General features: G+C 55.8%; 9 protein-coding genes across 9 annotated transcripts; 2 read left to right on the forward strand and 7 right to left on the reverse strand.

Moving 5' to 3' along the window:
- Positions 1-156: 156 nt before the first annotated feature.
- BKA78DRAFT_357462 (uncharacterized protein) lies at positions 157-3,309 on the forward strand (the record flags this gene model as incomplete). Its single annotated transcript, XM_066892221.1, has 1 exon — positions 157-3,309. The coding sequence occupies one exon, from the start codon at positions 157-159 to the stop codon at positions 3,307-3,309; it is 3,153 nt and encodes a 1,050-aa protein (XP_066738510.1).
- Positions 3,310-3,951: 642 nt separating this feature from the next.
- On the reverse strand, positions 3,952-5,361 carry BKA78DRAFT_327737 (DNA-directed RNA polymerase). The gene is made up of 3 exons (XM_066889547.1): positions 5,213-5,361; positions 4,800-4,858; positions 3,952-4,727 (listed from the first exon to the last, which is right to left on the reverse strand). Exons 1-3 carry the CDS (start codon positions 5,227-5,229, stop codon positions 4,438-4,440), a joined length of 366 nt encoding a protein of 121 aa, XP_066738511.1. The 5' UTR covers positions 5,230-5,361; the 3' UTR covers positions 3,952-4,437.
- An 806-nt stretch (positions 5,362-6,167) lies between these two features.
- On the reverse strand, positions 6,168-6,776 carry BKA78DRAFT_259710 (HSP20-like chaperone; the record flags this gene model as incomplete). The annotated part of the gene is made up of 1 exon (XM_066885400.1): positions 6,168-6,776. The coding sequence occupies one exon, from the start codon at positions 6,774-6,776 to the stop codon at positions 6,168-6,170; it is 609 nt and encodes a 202-aa protein (XP_066738512.1).
- Positions 6,777-7,242: 466 nt separating this feature from the next.
- On the reverse strand, positions 7,243-7,638 carry BKA78DRAFT_259510 (uncharacterized protein; the record flags this gene model as incomplete). Its single annotated transcript, XM_066885379.1, has 2 exons — positions 7,243-7,376; positions 7,554-7,638. 2 exons carry the CDS (start codon positions 7,636-7,638, stop codon positions 7,243-7,245), a joined length of 219 nt encoding a protein of 72 aa, XP_066738513.1.
- A 363-nt stretch (positions 7,639-8,001) lies between these two features.
- On the reverse strand, positions 8,002-9,109 carry BKA78DRAFT_59245 (uncharacterized protein). The gene is made up of 3 exons (XM_066893428.1): positions 8,729-9,109; positions 8,415-8,681; positions 8,002-8,355 (listed from the first exon to the last, which is right to left on the reverse strand). The coding sequence occupies exons 1-2, from the start codon at positions 9,024-9,026 to the stop codon at positions 8,425-8,427; spliced, it is 555 nt and encodes a 184-aa protein (XP_066738514.1). The 5' UTR covers positions 9,027-9,109; the 3' UTR covers positions 8,002-8,355; positions 8,415-8,424.
- A 2,762-nt stretch (positions 9,110-11,871) lies between these two features.
- BKA78DRAFT_59057 (uncharacterized protein) lies at positions 11,872-12,749 on the reverse strand. Its single transcript, XM_066893427.1, has one exon. It carries the CDS (start codon positions 12,482-12,484, stop codon positions 12,017-12,019), a length of 468 nt encoding a protein of 155 aa, XP_066738515.1. The 5' UTR covers positions 12,485-12,749; the 3' UTR covers positions 11,872-12,016.
- A 266-nt stretch (positions 12,750-13,015) lies between these two features.
- BKA78DRAFT_357465 (DAHP synthase) lies at positions 13,016-14,262 on the reverse strand (the record flags this gene model as incomplete). Its single annotated transcript, XM_066892222.1, has 3 exons — positions 13,016-13,176; positions 13,227-14,184; positions 14,251-14,262. The coding sequence occupies 3 exons, from the start codon at positions 14,260-14,262 to the stop codon at positions 13,016-13,018; spliced, it is 1,131 nt and encodes a 376-aa protein (XP_066738516.1).
- Positions 14,263-14,796: 534 nt separating this feature from the next.
- BKA78DRAFT_300314 (xylose isomerase-like protein) lies at positions 14,797-15,903 on the forward strand (the record flags this gene model as incomplete). Its single annotated transcript, XM_066887176.1, has 2 exons — positions 14,797-15,186; positions 15,232-15,903. The coding sequence occupies 2 exons, from the start codon at positions 14,797-14,799 to the stop codon at positions 15,901-15,903; spliced, it is 1,062 nt and encodes a 353-aa protein (XP_066738517.1).
- Positions 15,904-16,114: 211 nt separating this feature from the next.
- On the reverse strand, positions 16,115-16,741 carry BKA78DRAFT_300315 (uncharacterized protein; the record flags this gene model as incomplete). The annotated part of the gene is made up of 1 exon (XM_066887177.1): positions 16,115-16,741. One exon carries the CDS (start codon positions 16,739-16,741, stop codon positions 16,115-16,117), a length of 627 nt encoding a protein of 208 aa, XP_066738518.1.
- Positions 16,742-17,346: the final 605 nt, after the last annotated feature.

Consider the following 17,346-nt stretch of genomic DNA (forward strand, 5'->3'; position numbering starts at 1 on the left):
CCTGCGCCCCAACCGTTCTCCGCCGGCATGTGAAGGCATTATGACCTGGATTCCTCTCCCCACAAGACACCGTGGCTCCACCGCTGCCTGGTACCACCAAGAAAAATGCCAGACGCCCTCAATTGATCTTCTCCTAATAAGAACCACGCCGCGATAATGTCCAACCCAGACCCAGACGATCCGCCAGAGCTCCGCAACCCTCCCCGCCGCCATCCCGTCCCCGAACATCTCCTGCGACAACCTGACCCTGACATGACGACCACCACAACCACCATAGATGGACTACACAAGCTGGATATATCCAAAGACGACCCCTCAGCGCTCCGCATCCTCTCTCGCTCACCGCACCCATATCACCGTCGCCAAAGCCAGCGCCGCCCTCGCCTCGACACTACCGCTACGGCCCCCGTTCAACATTCGCACCTCTCTTCAACCTCCGCCTCCGCCTCTGCATCCGCATCCTCTCCCGACGACTATGACGGCCTCACCACTCAAAGTGCGTCGCCGCTGGGCTTCGGGTCCAGCTCAGGCCGCGGCCGGCTGTCGCGCTCCCCGCACTCGTCCGAATCGCAATCGCAGTCCGGCTCCGAAGCCGACGACGAGGCGTACAGCTTCATCAAGCCGCTCCCGGCACCGCCGTATCGGCCGCACAAGGGACTTATGGGAGACGGTGCGGCCGCGGATGGAGACAGCGCGGCAGTTGTCAGGCGCCGGACGTGGGGCGCCGGCGCGGCTCTGGGCGTCGACTCACCGGCCGGCGATGTAGGCAGCGATTCCGCGCTATTGACGCCGAGCGTGCTAGAGGACGAGGGGAGACGGTTGGCGGAGAGATTGAAGCGGGCAAGGGCAAGAACGAAAAAGGAGGGAGACGGTGCGGTGGAGGTTGAAGAGGAGGACGACGAGGTGCGGAGGGAGAGAGAAAAGTGGCTACGAAGACGAAGAGCCGAGCTGCTGAGGCGCGGGTGCGAGGTTGCGCTGCTGGGAGTCATTGGAACGATTGTCTTTGCTGGAGGTGCGAGAAGGAGGGTGTTGGATCTGTGGGCAAGAGGTATGGTTTCGACGCCCCAGTCCAAGAAGAATGCTCATGTTGGATTAGCAGAGCTGTCTACTTTTGTCCTCGTCTACGCGTTCCTTTTGCTGCTATATCCCGTTCGCCTGCTGCTCTTCCCAAAAGACAGGAGTATCCCGTTCAAGAGCCGCATACGTGTGCCGGCTGCTTTTGATCCCGCGCCTCTACTCTATCCCGCTGCGATTCCAATCTTCGTCTCGTTGTCCCTTTACCCCCAAATGGAGCATGTCCTGCTTCCCAACATCGTCTTGGGATTGTCAGCACTACCCCCGCGCCTGTTTCCTTCGTTTGCGCGCGGCGTTGGCTACGGTGTTGAGCATTGGTTCTTTTCGTTACTTCCCCTGATTGTGTCTGAGCATACGGACATGTTTTCCAAGCTCGTTCCCGCGAGGCCGTATCTCCTCAAGGCACCGCACAACCGCATCGATCCGGAAATCATCGCATCGCTTTTCCCCCTGCATCAGGCGCTTCTGCCGCCGCTTTATTACCTCACCACCACGTCTCTACTGCCATCTGAGCTCCAGCTCCTCTCCGTCTCGCTCATCAATCTGCTCCTCTTCTCAGAGAGCCCGCAGATGAAGATTCTCAGCGCCATTCTCTGGATCGGAGGATTGCTACTATTTATCCTATGCGGCCCAGTCTTTCGCTGGGGAGTGGCTCTTGCACGCATTCCCAAATGGCGCTTTCGACGCTCTGGGCGTGCCAGACCGCAATCAAAAACGATTTTGGAGACTCTCAAAGAGGGACTGCGGCCGGCATCACAGTCGCAAACCCGGGCGACGAGTGACAGCGATGCCGACGAGGACCATCTTTCAGGCTACCATTCGGAAGACGACAGGCGTGCGTCGATTGTGTCGGCTTCAAGCGCCGTGCAGGCCCTCAGCGGCGCCTTGACGAGCGCATCCGAAACATTTAGGGAAGCTCTTCTGCCCTCGCGCTCCGTCCTCAATGGCACGCCATCGAGCAAACCGCGGCGCCGCAACACCATCCAAACTTTCCCATCAGAAAGCAACATCTCGGCGCCCATCACAACTGCTCGAGTAGGTCGCCGCCACCGCAGCTCGCGTCCATCATACGCCTCATCCTTCCTCTCCCTGACACCCGCGCAAGCCACTCTCCGCAAATGGCTCTACGCACTCTACGTCTACGCCACCATCGCCCTCATCATCCTCATCCCTCTCCGCTACTACATCGGCGCCTACGCCCTCAACGGCCACGAGCCCTTCGGCTGGGCCATTGGCTACCTCTTGGGCAACCAACGTACCGTCCGCTTCCAGCTCTTCTCCCTCAACCTCGACGCCTGGGCCGCGCTGCCGCCCCTCTCCAACCCTCCCGACCCCTCGTCCCTCCCTCACGCCGAGTTCTGGCGCCAGATAGTCCTCGGCGGCCCCGCAAACACGCGCCTCGCGCTCGCCGCGTGGGACGTGACGATCCTCTCGGCCGGCCTCGCGACCGTGCTCCTGGTGCTCCCCGCCAGCGTCGCCGTCGACACGCGCCGCAAAATCTTCCACGCCACCATGGTCGCCATGCTGCTGCCGACCGTCTACGTCGACCCGCACTTTGCGGCGCTCGCCACGGCGCTGGTGCTCGTCGTGTTTTTGCTGCTCGACCTGATACGCGCGAGCACGCTGCCCCCGCTGGCCCGCTGGCTCGGCCGCTTCCTGGCGCCGTTCGTCGACGGCCGCGACCTCCGCGGCCCCGTCGTCGTGAGCCACGTCTTCCTGCTCGTCGGCTGCGGCGTCCCGCTTTGGCTGGGCTGCTCGCTTCTCCCCACCTCCTCATCTCCCTCCTCCCCCAACGACATTCCAAACAACCACCCCTGGACCGGCTGGGACATGTCCCCCTCGTCGCCCCACACGAGCAAAGCCGACCCGTCCCTCCTCGCCGGCGTCGTCTGCGTCGGCATGGGCGACGCGGCGGCCTCGCTCGTTGGCCGCCGCTTCGGCCGCCGCAAGTGGCCGTGGCTGGGCGGCAAGAGCGTCGAGGGGTCGCTCGCGTTCGCGGCCGCCGTGGCGCTGGGCTTGGGGTTTGCGCGGGTGTGGGGGTGTTGGGGGTGGGGAAGGGGATGTGGAGTCGGAGGAGGAAGTGAAGGAGGAGGAGCAGAGGTGGTGGTGGTGTGGGCCAAGACGCTCCTGGCCGGCGCCGTGGCCAGCGCCATGGAGGCCGTCTTGACGGGCGGCAACGACAACGTCGTCGTGCCCGTTGTGCTGTGGGTTGTGGTGAGGGGGTTGGGGCTGTAAGAGTCCGAGTCGATCCTTTTTGTCGCTTGCTTTCTTTCTTTCTTTCTTCTGTGCATGCATCATCCGTCACAGTATCCTTTTTCTTGTTGCACTTTCTTTCGTCCGTCTGCTTCCCGGCCTCTCTCTTCCGCGGTTGGTTGCTTTGCTTTGCTTCCCTTCTCTTTACTTTACTTCTCTTTTGTACGAGACTGGATGGCGGACGCGCGGCGCATATTCGGTTTATGGGGTCATCGTCTCTTCGCTGCGCTGCATGCATTACCCACGGTTGCTAGGTTGCTTGCTTTTCGATTCATTGCAAATTTCATTGTAGACGGGGCGGTTGGGCGGATGGGTGGGTTGGGCTGGAGTCTGGTTTTTGTTGGTATTTTGCATCTTGCTATTACACCTAGCTTCTCCCTCTCCCTCTCTATCCTTGCATCTTTCCTCATCATTCATTCAGCGAGTAGGGGCGTGCATGGCAGGCAGTCTACCTACCTACTCACAGAGTTGGGGGACTGCAGCAGTAGTGGAACAGGCGTTTTGCTTTTATGGGGTGCCAGCGCTCGCATGCATGCATGGTTTAGGTTGCTGGTTAGGTACAGAACATTATTCAAGTCATCACCATCATTACTTGTCATCATGTTGAGCAAAAGTCACGAAAAATTAATCAAGGCAAAGAATCATATTATGGCCTAAGGCCGATGTGATCTTGTCCAGCTGTGGACGTTGCCTTCAGTTGAATCGGGGGGTGGAAGTTTCCCTTCCTGCTTTTTAGTCCGTGTAAAAGGAGCCCTGCCCACGCCATCCCATTCCTGACCTTTCTGTCATTCCAGATAGCTGGTTGTCGCGTGCCGTAATTGTTTGAACCGAAAACGCCGTGACGCCAGTGGCTCGGGCCCTCGCTTGGTGCCCGGCCTCGCTATGCTGGAAAAAACTCGCTGGTGTGGTCGAAAGTTGGGGGATTAGTCGTGTGTGGGGGGTCGTGTTGTCGATGTGTTGGGGGTCGTCGGCGTTGCCGGATATTGTTGTACAGATGTTTTGGTCGAGGATCGAGGACGCGGGTGGCCGTAAGTGCTGGTGGGAGGTGCAGATGTTGTACCGGGTAGACCAGCCAGTCAAGCCATCGAACGTCTAGTGTTGTCGACCCGCTCAAGCATCACCACCGGCCTTGGCAATTTTCTTGAGCTCCATCTCCTTGGTGAACTCGCGGGAGAAGACCTCAAGGTCCTGGACGACGTCGCGGCATGCCTGGATAACGGCGTCCTTGGGCGTGATCGTGCCGTCGGTGGAAACGCGAAGCAAGAACTTCGCGAAGAGGGGGTGAGGGACCTGGTAGCCACTGAACTTGATGTACTTGTACTTATGCAAGCGCTGGGCCAGGAGGTTGCCAAGGGTGTGGTCTTCCTTGTTGAACGTGAAGATGGCCGTGTTGGGAACGCCTGCGGTGCGCGCATTCAGGTCAGCACCACCATTTCCTCGGGTGTCGCTCAAGGTGACGGAGGTCCACTTACGGGTATCATGCTCCCAGGTGACCTTCTTCTCGCCCGGTCCAAGGATGAACAACTCAAATCTTGATTCATGGTCAGCATGGCGCTGAGTGGGAAACTCAGCAGGCGGGTCCATGGACGAGTAAGAGTCCTGGCTGCCGTCTGTATTGGTAGACATGGTTGCGGGTCGCAAGGTGAGGTCGGTAGGGTGTATCGTCTTCACAGCCGCTCAAGTGGAGCAGAGAGGTCGTGTTGTTGGTGGTTGTGGAAGATCGTTGGAGGGATTCCCTTTAAACACCATTGAGGGCGCTGCAGTCGCCGATGTTGTCGCCCGCCGAGACTGAGTTTGGACGCCCGCACCTTCCGCCCGCGATTGTATCGCCCATGTCGCCGCCCGCTGAGTTTTGGAGAAGGAATCAACAAACTGGAGCACGTACCTGTCTGGCGCGTTCATTTTGAGAGATGATCTGGGTGCTCGGAGGTGTGGAAGGGGTTGTGGGTGAGTTGATTAGAGAGGCGACGTGAGGTTCGCGATGTGGAGATTTGTGCTTCGGTGGTGATGCGGTAGAGCTGGAGGTGGAGGAGCTGCAGCAGATGACGGAGGTCCAAGTACTGCCAGTTCTTGGTTATACACCGCCTTCGGGTATTCATCGGTCCGTCGGGCCGCAAGCTGCGCTAATCCGTTTTGGTGAGCATGGATCAAAATGTCATCGATTAGGGAGCTTCATAGACAAACTGTCCATCAGCCCCTGAATACAAGTTAGAACTAATCTACGATGGTGCTACTATCTCAAAAAGGTTGAAAGAATGGAGACAAAAGATTGGGTCACTTTGAGGGAGTGGAAACTATGAAACACACATCACAGAGTAAATGCAAAGCATTCTTGACGGACGGAAGACTTCGGAGACATGAGATACTTACAGAAAGTTTGTAGAGGTCACCAGAGCAGCAAGTGCGATCTACTATGTTCCGGTTGAGGACAAGCCTATTTTGCAGCATCTTTGGAGCGCAGAATAGGAGGAGCACTTTATATTCATCTGGGGGACTCATCACGCATCACAAGCTACTCAATAGAGATTTCGTCAACTGAATGTGTAGAAGTGTGTATTGAATTATTAACTACAAACTCCAAATACACCTTGCTAGACTTCAACAACAAAGGAGCGTCCCCAATTCATCCACCAGATGCCAACTCGTAAATCCCTCCAAATATCGTCATCGAGTTAAAGGAGTAGTCGTGAAAGCGTCGAGAATCGTAGAAGAAAGGATGATTGCGTGTGTAGACTCAAGGAGTCAGAAGAGATGAGGGGAGGAGGAAGGATGGAAGTCGAGTCGAATTGAGTCGAGTCGGAAAGATCGAGAGAGGATATTCGAGCCACCAGCGCACGCGCTTACTGGATGGCAATCTTCCTCGCCGTTGGCGCCTTAGCCTTGGGAACCGTGATGGAAAGGACACCGTCCTTCAAACTAGCCTTGACGTTGTCCTGGTCGACGCGGCCGGGGAAGCTGAAGGAGCGGTGAAACTCGCCGACGGAGCGCTCAGTGACCCAGTACTTGGCCTCATCCGAGGGCTTGCCGATCTCCTGGTTGTTGTTGGTGGTGGCGACTTCGGTCGACGTGTTGGCGTTGTCCTTGGAGGCGGAGCCCTCGTCCTCGACGGTAGGCTTGTGGTAGTCCTTCTTGTGCTGGGACTCGGAGGCTTCGCCCTCCTCGATGAAGCCCTGCGGCCGCTCGCCGCGCTCGGAGCGGTGCTCGGTACGGCCGGAGATTGTCAGGGTGTTGCCGTCGCTCCATTCAATGTTGATGTCTTCTTGCGCGATGCCGGGGAGCTCGCCGTGGAGCTCATAGGCCTCCTTAGTCTCCTTGACGTCGAACTTGGGGGCGAAGGTGCGGATGGATTGCGGCATCTCGCGGAAGGCGGAGCGGCTGACGCGGTCGTAGTCGTCGAGGAGACGGAAGAGAGGAGAGATCTCCTGAGTGAAGCGTGGGAACATCGACATTGTGATTGGTGTGGTGTGGATTTTGGAGATGGGAGTCTTTGTGATTTTGAAAGCTCGTGGAAGTCTTCGAAGCGCGGTAGTTGTTGGTCGCAGTGATTGCATGTAGTGATTGATTTGCTTTGTTGTTGTCTGGTCTGCTGAAGGACGGTGGTCGAGGACTCCTATATACTCGAGTCCTCCATTCTAGAAATCTCGGTGACGATGGCACCACCATGGTGACTCTCTACAATTAGCAATTTCGAGAGAGTCGTGGAAGGTAGGCGCAGCGCCATGAATCGCCAGGACGATTCTACAAGATGCGATCGTCTGATAATCGTCCTGGGGGCTGGCCAGCGGGGTATGGGGTACCGAATCCGCGGGACGCGACTAGAAATTTCGATCACGTGATGTGTCCATCATCCGGATTCCCAAGCTCTTTCTGCCCGATTTCTGAGGCTGCAAGTCTCTCTAAGGTCCTGCCGTGACTCTATCGATGGATATCTCGAATGCCCGGATCCTCGTAAATCTCTAGCTGTCTATGCCCTTTGCGAAGCACGTACTCAATCGCGCCAAAGTCGCGTTTGCCAATCGACATGTTCTTCTCAAACTCTTGCCTACAACCTTCTCGTCAGTTCCATGCGGGTCGTGAAACATTGCAGCGCCGCCGTCAGCGGGGGACGCGACGCAGCCATGGTGCTGTGCCAACCTTGCAAACGCCTGCCAGTTCCTTCTCGTATCCTGTCTTCTTGGTCAACATCCTGTTTTGCCTCTGGCCTGGCGGGCGGCGTCGGGCTCCACTTGCCTCTGGCTTCTTCCTCGCCGCTCGCAGGCACTGCCGATAGAGAGACAGCACGTCCCGTTGCAAACCTGAAAGCTTGACCATTCTTGACTCGTACCAATGGAGAGTGTGAGTTGTTTGGCAGTCGAGCAGCAAGGGGAATTGGGAAACATCGGGTTGAGCAGTCGTTGATCGGGATGGCCCGGGTCGGCGCGGGCTCGGGATCTTGCTCGGTACCGATGGAAAGGTAGCCAGCAAAGTTTATGACGACTACATCTCTTGACAACACATTGCAAACCACTACTTAGATCTATGGTCTATCAATTTGATTAGCAGTCCTCTTATCAGATTCGTGGTGAAAGAAATCCCCCTTCACGCCATCAGATACCAGCCTTCCGAATTTCCAAAAGCAAGGTTACAACGAACGCTGCGGGAAGGAACCAGCATGATATCAAGAAGTCGATCCAACACTTTTATCCCACCAAAATGCCATACACCAAGTCGCACATCAAACACGCTTGCCCTGCTCAGAATTCCACATTAGAAAGAATTGCCGAAACCTGCGGCTAGAGCTAAAAGTCGACAAAGTGTCTTTTCCTCTTCGAGGGCTATTCCAGAGACGCAGAAGGGTGTTTTGTTAAGGTCGATGGTAGAGTGGAGTAATGTAAAATTCTTGACTTCAAGTCAAAAACAGCGCTGTTTATGATCAAGACCAGCAGGCGTGGGTGGTCCACAGTTGGTTCCAGAAAGGGGCCCTGTTCATCGTGCAGTGCCCCATGGGAGACGATTCTGTTCCAGCGTAGAAAGAGGCAGTAAAGAAAAGAACGAGACGGTATTCGTGTGGACAGAGCCAGCAGCTGACCAGGCGGCGATAGGTCCAGAGTATAGCCGTCACCTCGTCCTCTCCACTCCAGGAGAGCTCTCTTTTTTATCAGAGCGCAGAGCATACGGCGACCACGGCTGTTCTTCATCTTTCAGGTATCCAGCCAAGATGGAATCCATATGGCTCTGAGAGCGCGCTCGACCGGTGGCGCCGTCCCTGGCAGTACCGGAGGCTCGACCTTGTTGCTCTCGACCAGCGTAGCAGTAGTCCATGTCCGAGTGACGCGAAGATGCGGGTGTGAAGATGACGCGGGAAGATGTCGAGGCTGACAGTGGTTAGACGTGCTGGAGCTGGGTATGGAAGGCTTCTCACTTGTTCGCTCAGTGGCCTTTGGGGAAGGCGAGGAGCTTCTTGGTTGCTGACTCTGGCGTTCAGATGGGCCACCCTTTCGGTCAGCCTGCCAACTGGCAGACACTGAGGTGCGCAAATTCGAGGAGCCTGTCGTCCTCATTCGAGACTGGTCCTCCTGTCCATGCGGGATATCAAGCTCGGCGGGATAGTTGCCATGCACATCAAGGCAGTGATCGGACCAGCAAGCAATGCAAAGAAGAGATTGACATTTGTGGCAGCGGCAAGACGCTGTAGAGGCGCCGTGGATCTGGCAGTGCATGTTCGCAACCGTAGCGTATCAGAACTTGGGGCTTCGGAACTGATCCCAAAACTCCCAGCGGTGGTGGACCGGAGCCACCAATTGAGTCAACCGGGTGACCGTGCTGGAGAAGGATACAAGACAGCGCATAGGATGAAGAGGAAGAACGTAGAGCTTCTTTCTGGATCTACGGTACGGGCGCTCGAGGAATGTCGATTTGTATAGGCACGATCCGACCAGATTCTTTCTTTTGTGACTTTTTGCGGGCGTAAGGGCTTGACGTAGTGGCGCGAGTAGTACGATTCTTGAGGCTGATGTAAGCGGGGTCGCCGACAGATGTGTATGTAGTTGCAAAAGTGCGGGCGCAGGGAGAGACAAGAAAATCTTTCACTTCCGGACCGTGGAGGAGTATAAGTAAGACCCGGAGAAAGATGCAGGAGATGATAGGCCTCGTGTCGCCAGGTGGACGTATAGCTCCCATGGCTTGCGAATGTCCGATGGGCAAGGGAAGTTTGCCACTGGATGACAGACAGGAACAGGACTAGGCAAAGGGTTCGCAATTCGACAGCGTGGTCACTTTGCAAAAGAGGCTGACTCTCCTTTCGCTGCCATTCGGCGTGATAGGAACGGGACAAGGCAGCAGGATGCGGCCACAGCGCGTCTGATTCCAGTCAGCCAGAGTTGATGCATGTCGTACAAGATGCCGTGCGCTGGCAGGCTCTCGATGTTTTATACACCACTCATGTCGAGTCTCCATCCCTTCACCGTTGGCCCGGCGGTGATGGAGATAAAAGATCAGCGCAACGGTCTACCGTTCCGGTGGTAGCATGTCGCTCCCCTGGGATTCTGATTGAACTCCGGTCTGCTTCGGCCGGTCGTGGACTGCATCACAGGCCAGGTGGTTGGCCACGTATGGTGCCCGTGAATATTGCCGGGGCACGCCAGCAACCATCAAAAAGCCCTGTCGATCAGTTAGACCGCCCTTGTCGTTTACCTGCAAGCTCGAGAGCAGGCTGTGCTGGGCAAGAGGGCATGCGCCCGACTGGCCTCCCCCGCCCCGCATGACTGCTGTGTAATGTTCATCCCAACACCCTCGAGCTCTTGGCTTGACTGCAGTCCGGATCGCAATCGCATTGCGCAGTTGCGCACTCCTAGTACGAGGACGACGCGCACTCCATGTGCTCTACTCTGCGTGGAAAGACGAGTCGAAACGTCATATCGTGCGTGGAGGACACAAGCCGCCTAGCTTCCGACTTGCCCATGCATGTTGCGTCGAACCCGTCGATTTGGTTTGGTTATTACTTGCGTCCTGCAGAAAGCATTCTTTGGTCAGCTTGAACACCCATGCTTGTCTTGACTTGCCCTGCAGCCGCCGTGTTAAAGCGTCATACGGGCCCAAGACCAGACCAATCATTTCTCCAATACCTTCCTTCCGTCTACCTGGCGGCTTTGTACTTCTTTTACCAAACCATCATGTCGCTGGATCTTGATCTTGACCTAGAACACTGCAAGTAGCAGACAAGAAATTGACACGCAGATCAACTCGCGTACACCGACAGATTTGTGCGTGCCAGATGACCAGATTCTTTAAAGGGAGACGCCAATATGCAAGTGGCGGATGAGGGGCAGGCCTCGCAGCGGAATTTCCTGACTTGGGCATGTTGAAGCCGTTTTTGCTTATTTGTCAGGGCATGCGGCTGCAGCCATTTCATGTTGGTAAAGCCACAGAACGAGGATTGGCAGCAAAAGTCGTGCCAACAAGAGGATAGGCGTGGAAAATTTACATCTTGACGGACTCTCAGCGTAGAAACATCCATGCCCCATAGATACGGAGCTGAGAAGTGTCCAAGTCATCCATGCGGTTATGAGAAATGATCGAATGACATCAACGCGTTGCAGGGAGCAATCGTGAGTGCTGCAAATTTTGCTACCAAGCTCCGGGAGCTCGTTGCGACTGTTGGTCCGCCATGAAGCTGGCCACCTGCATGGGCGTAAGCGCTTGGCGTGGGATTGTACTTGAAATGCCAGCTGTCTGCCGATCGGATCTTTGACTGCTTCCTATCATGACAGTGTCGACGGATGGTGCAGCAGCCGAATGCTCAATGCCGATGGAGAGCGAAGACTTGCATTTCAGGGAGCATCTCCCGACGCAAGCATTGCAGAATTGTCCTTCATTTCTTCTCTGAGCCATCTCGGGTTGGCTTTCTGCAAAGAGGGCTGCTCTGACGGATCCTCCCGTTGCATACAGGGTGCATAATGGCCCAAAGGCATGAATCAAAGTAGTATTCCGCCGTCGCATTACTGCTAACGGGTAGGAAAAGCTCTTCAGGTTATCTCAGAGCATGACGCGGCCCAGACGAGGGGTTCTGTGGTGGTAACCGAGGGGTGCAAAACCAAAAATTCGTCCAATCAGTGAGGAAAAGGATGCAGCTGGTAACCAATGGGCAAGAAAGTTGAGCTTGAGCCTCAAATGTCAGCAAAGGACTGCAGCTTTGTCGCCCGGCGGTTCAGCTCATTTGCCAGCCCAATTGCTGGCTTGGTTACGCATGCTGCACTGTCTGCTCAGCCGGACAAGGACTGGGGTGGTTTGGTCTCTCGGTGGTATGATCAGATGCCCTCCCCAAAAGCGATGCGGCTCTGCCAGCCCAATTGACTCAAAGAGATTTTGCGGTGAGCTGCTCTCCACACAGACTGGGCTTGAACGCTGCAGGCTCCCGTGCATGCGGTGACGCTATGCGTTGCGCTCAAACAGACACGCGTGTTCGATCGTGGTGTCATACACGGCCGAGTGTGCGCGGATGCGTGCGAAGCATAAGGGAGTATTGCGCAAGAAGATGTAAGGTCGCCCTATCTTGAGAGTTGCGGATTTTGATGCGTTGAAGATCGGAGATGTCACAGCTCGGCCTCGCACATGTGCGGCGGCCGACCTACTCGACGTTGACCCACTTCTGTTGCACAAATCTTGGGAGGTCAGCCATGAGGGCACTCACGGAGCCGCGTTCGCGGGTGCCCTACTCCGTTTTCTGTGGGGGTGCGAGACTGGGGATAGCAAAAAGCATGCATGGGCGGGGCATCACCTTGCTCTTACCACGGGGCTCTTGCAGGACACGACCGCAGCAGATGGAGACCTCCCAGGACAGCAAATTGATCTGTCGGCTTAAGTAAGGCACGGAAAGAGCCTCTAAATGTGCATCGATGGCGCCACAGAAGATGCTGCGCCTGCCCCAAGGCGCAGCGAGAGGATATCCACAGCCTCGCTTGGCCATGCTGTATAATCGCCACTCAGGAGAAAGGTACTTGTCGTGGTGGAGCAAAGTCGGGGAGTCCGGTGTAGCCCCTCCAGTCGAAAGCGAAAGCGATGAGCTCGCAGATTCGTCCGAATCGGGCAAAAGGCATGGGTGGATGGTGTGCATGTTGCAGCCGCCCGAACATGCACATTGCAGCCCGCGCTCGGCGGGTCTCGCAGGCCTCAGTGACATCCGATTGTGCTCCAAGGGCAGACCAATTTTCTTTCACTTTAGGCCTAGGCGGTGATCATTTGAGAATCAGGTTTGCGAATTCGCAAGCTAATTTCTGGTCGCGATCAGGCTGAGACATCTCGCGCAGTCCGTCAAGCCCTGAAGAGTAAAGAGACCAAGGTCGACAACTTGGTGGCGTTCATCCCACCGCTCGTCCGTGTCACAACCGGCTCTTCGAGTCAGTATCGTCACGACAGTAGCGATGCCGTCCATGATTTTTTGATGCCGTCCATGCTGTACGACTTGACTCCTCCTTCCGTGTGATTGCTTTGTCTCATCAGCCATACGACAGCGCGGGGAAATGGGCCACATATCTCAAGATGTTCATTATTCGAATATGGATGCTCCCTCTGACCTGCCCCACCATTGCATGCAGCCCATGCAGCCGAGGGCACGCCGTTTTTTTGTTCACCTACCAACGCCAATAGGTTGCTTAAAAGTCCTGAAGAAATTTTTCGAGAGCCATAATCCAAACACGTATCTGGAGGCCGCTTAAGCGTGACCGTTGGAGGCCAGAATCTTCTGGCGCTGTTGCACAGCCGTCGCGAGTTCCTCGAGGACACTCTCCGTGTCCTCCCATCCGATACAAGCATCGGTGATGGACACGCCGTACTTGAGACCCTCCTTACCCTCCTTGGGCATCTTCTGGTTGCCTGGAAGCGTGTGAGTAAAGAGTCACTCTCAAGAAATTCAAACCACATACCTTCGTTGATGTTGCTCTCGATCATGACACCCATGATGGCATCCTCTCCGGCAGAAATTTGCTCGGCGAGAACATGCGCCACCTTGGGTTGGTTCTTGTGGTTCTTCTCCGAGTTTCCATGGCTGCAGTCGACCATGACGCGAGGGTTGGTGCCAGCCTTGATCAGATCGGCCTTGGCTTCTTGGACGGACTTTGCGTCGTAGTTTGTACCCTTCTTACCTCCGCGGAGAATAACGAAGCAGTCCTCGTTACCAACAGTGCCGACAATGGCGACAACACCAGGTTTTGTGACCGAAAGGAAGTGGTGAGGGTGCTTGACGGCGCCAATTGCGTCAATGGCAACACCAAGGGTACCGTCCGTGCCGTTCTTGAAACCGACGGGGAAAGACAGGCCAGAGGCAAGCTCGCGGTGCAATTGAGACTCAGTCGTGCGCGCGCCAACAGCACCGACACTGAGACAGTCTGCCAGGAACTGCGGGGAGATGGTATCCAACATCTCACTCGCAATAGGCATGCCCTTGTCTGTCAGGTCGACGAACATCTGACGCGACACCTTCAATCCCTTGTTCATCTTGAAAGAATTGTCCAGATCAGGGTCATTGATCAGACCCTTCCATCCCACTGTTGTCCTAGGCTTTTCGAGGTAGGCGCGCATGACGATGAGCAGCTCGTTCTTGTACTTTTCCTTGAGCTGGAGGAGACGGTCGCAGTACTCCAATGCCATCTTAGGGTCATGAATGGAACAGGGACCAATGATGACCAGCAATCGGTGCTGAGGGTCCCGGCCCTGCACAATCTCGGCGGCTTCATTGCGGGCGCTGATGACGGTGTTTTTGGACTTGGGCGTTTGGGGAATTTCGTGCTGGAGGAGGTCGGGAGGAGTGAGAGGGTTGTAACCGCGGATTCTCCAATCCTCGGAGTTGGCCTTGTCGCCAACGTTCTTGTTTTCTATGAAGAACTGCAGTGCCAGGTTAGTGGCGTGAAATGTTGCGCGGGCACTGCGCTCGAGCAGCTCGGAACGTACCTGGCCAGACATTTTGGGTATCACTGATGTAAAAGGAGAAGATGAAGAGAAGAAGTAGAAGAAGACAGATGTGAAGGAAGATTTGAGAGGTAGAGGTGAGGTTCGTGGTGAAAGTGCAAACGAATGGTTCTCGACTCAAAGGCAATGAGTAATTGGTGGTGGCGCACGGACTCCCAATTGATGTCCAAAAAAGTGGCATGTCAGCCCACGGAGGAGCAAGGATCCCTGTCGCGCTTCTACCAACCCGACACCCTTCTTTCTAACGACACCATCACTCCTGTCCTCGTCTGCGGAAGACGGCCCATCGCACCTTCTCGATGCTATTTTCATTCTTGAAGGGTCTGCTGACTTGGGCGGAGCCTCAATTCCCCGCGCCAAAAACATGTACTCCGCACCGTTGCCGCTTCCCCTCGATGTTTCGATGACTTACGTCACTGTTTGGAGGCAAACTATGAACTCATGATGAACAGAAGAGATGCTCAAAACCACATCGAGCCGCCACAAGCTCACCAGCATCCCGATTACTTTTGACAAAACTAGTGCATCATGACTCTCTCAATTGATACCCTCAGGAACATTCCTGTCTCGTATGCGACCTGCTCAATTGGCTGCAAGCCAGAGCACACGCTTCTCAAGAAACTGGACGCCATCGCCAGCGCAGGCTTCACCGCAATCGAGCTCTCCATGCCCGACATTTTGGCCTTTGCATCAGAACATTTGAAGAAAGATGTTGGACCGAAGGACTGGGATGATCTCTGCACCGCCGCAAGAGAAATCAAGGCACAGGCGGACGCCAAAGGCCTCAAGATCATGATGCTGCAGCCGTTTGCCAACTTTGAGGGCTGGCCTGAAGACTCACCAGAGAGACAAGAAGCCTTCAACCGCGCAAAAGGCTGGATCAGAATCATGGAGGCGTGCGGGACGGACATGCTGCAGGTAAGTCACTCCACCTTACATATGGATTCGGTCTGACTATTTCAGGTGGGATCCTCAGACAGTCCAGCCTCCAAGATCGGGCTCGACCGAGTCCGCTTCGTCGCCGACCTCCGCGAACTCGCCTCGCTCCTCTCGCAACACAAGCTGCGCCTCGCCTACGAAAACTGGTGCTGGTCGACACATGCGCCGGACTGGAAAGACGTGTGGGACATTGTGCGGCTGGTCGACAGGCCCAACGTCGGGCTTTGTCTCGACACGTTCCAAACCGCTGGCGGCGAATGGGGCGACCCGACGACGCGGTCTGGCTTGGTCGAGGGCTACACGAGAGAAGAGCTCAACGCCAAGTTCCACCGGAGCATGCGCGAGCTGACCGAGACCATCCCCGCCGACAAGATCTATTTGCTGCAAATCTCGGACGCGTACAAGCCTCCGGAGCCTTTTTGCAAGGACGAGGACGAGAGCGGGTTGCGTCCGCGCGGCCGCTGGAGCCACGACTTCAGACCGCTCCCCTTCCAAGGTGGATACCTCCCCATCGTGGATGTGGCCAAGGCGGTTCTGAAGACGGGATTCAGGGGTTGGTTCTCGTACGAAGTGTTTGACAGCGGTCCGGATGGCAAGGGCAAGGAGTACGACATGCACGAGTACGCAAAAACGGCTATGCATTCTCAGAAGCAGCTGTTGGAGGCTTGCGCAGAAGATTTTGTTCCAGTAATCTGAAGGATCGCCTAGCGGCTGGAATTGTAAAATAATCATGGGCGCTGGACGCTTCCTGTCATGGTAGCCTCGAACACAAGTAGGTAATAAGGAATCTCGAATAGGAGCAAGCATGCATTATGGTATCAAACAAATTCAAACCACGCTGTCGCTATTGATGCAGAAGTTCAATGACACAGCCATACAGTCAGTACTCTGCTAGTTCTCTCAACACTCAACACTCCTGCCCAGGATACGGACAATCACTCGTCCCGGTCTCCTTCGCCTTTCTCTCCGCGCTCGCACTGCTGCCAGTCGCTTTTGTCGTCTCCGTCTTGGATGCACTGCTCGTCTTCTTGCCCTCCTGCGTCTTGGGCGCATGGCACCGCTCACCTGGATAGGGATACGGGCAGTGCTTACCCTTCGAGAACGACGAAGACGAAGACGTGTGCTTGGCAGCAGAAGAAGACGCCGCCGCCGCAGTGGTGGACGGCTTCTTCGTCATGGTTGCGGTCGCGTTGGCCCCGGTCTTGTGCGGCGTCTCTGAAGCGGCATGCCTTGTGGTTGTGGGCTGCGCTCCCGAGCCAGTGCCCTCGTGCTTCGTGCCCGTGGCCGTGGCCGTGTGCTGCACAGTCCCGGTTTTTGTGTGGGCGACGCTGCTGCTGCTGTGGCTGGTTGTGTCTTCCTCGAGGGGCTCGCCGCGGCGGTGGAAGGGGAAGGTGAGCCGATCGATGGGGAGGGGGTGCAGGAGTGAGTGGTGCGGGTGGGCGAGGGTGGAGTTGGTGGATGAGGTTGTGGTGGTTGCGGCAGCGAGGCCGGCGCTGAGGGTTGTGAGGAGGGTAACGGTAAGGGGGATGTGCATGGTGTCGTTTGGGGTCTTGGGTTGGGGGTTGGTGGTGTTTTTGGTTGTGTGTAGTGTAGTGTGTCTGTGGTGGACTTGTCTAGCAAGAACTGTCGTTTATGGGATGAAGAAGGGGAAGCTTCGAAAGACTTGGTTAAGGTGCCCCATGAGAGCTATATATGACTGTGAAGCATGAACGTGGAGAATGGTCTTTGTGACGTGCTACTGGTGACAATGGTGGACTTTGTCATGAGGCTGCTGGCTTTGTTCCTTTGCTTTGTACTGTTTATTCTTGTAACCGGGGCTTTGTGAGAAGAGTGTGGATGACAATGAGAGATAGACTTGCTTTGACTTTAGGAGAAGGAGACAACGATAAACGGGCGCTGTTGATCGAGACTTGAGCTCAATGGCATAGTACCACCACAGTGGACTTGTAGAGGGAATTTCGACTCCAACGTCCGGCATGGTAGTTTGAATGCTCCTTGTCACGCTCATCCTAGCTGGTGGATTGATACTCGCCGTGCTTTCGCCACCCACTCTGGTTCGAACGGGTCAAATCTGGGTGGTGCAGGAGTTTGAGAAATGTTCAAAATGGGTGTTTGGCATCCTGGCACGAAGGTATTTGG

The sequence above is a fragment of the Phyllosticta capitalensis genome, assembly GCF_038381095.1.
Source record: "Phyllosticta capitalensis strain CBS 128856 chromosome Unknown BKA78scaffold_13, whole genome shotgun sequence".
In the NCBI taxonomy this organism is placed as follows: domain Eukaryota; kingdom Fungi; phylum Ascomycota; class Dothideomycetes; order Botryosphaeriales; family Phyllostictaceae; genus Phyllosticta; species Phyllosticta capitalensis.

Excerpts from the sequence above, each read along its gene's own strand:
- BKA78DRAFT_327737 (XM_066889547.1), bottom strand. Across the intron at positions 4,728-4,799 it reads CACCTGGGAGCATGATACCC|GCGTTCCCAACACGGCCATC; the intron begins GTAAGTGGACCT and ends CGCGCACCGCAG.
- BKA78DRAFT_59245 (XM_066893428.1), bottom strand. The coding sequence starts at position 9,026 with ATGCACTGCCAGATCCACGGCGCCTCTACAGCGTCTTGCCGCTGCCAC. Across the intron at positions 8,682-8,728 it reads AAAGGCCACTGAGCGAACAA|CCTCGACATCTTCCCGCGTC; the intron begins GTGAGAAGCCTT and ends AACCACTGTCAG.
- BKA78DRAFT_59057 (XM_066893427.1), bottom strand. The coding sequence starts at position 12,484 with ATGTCACTGAGGCCTGCGAGACCCGCCGAGCGCGGGCTGCAATGTGCA.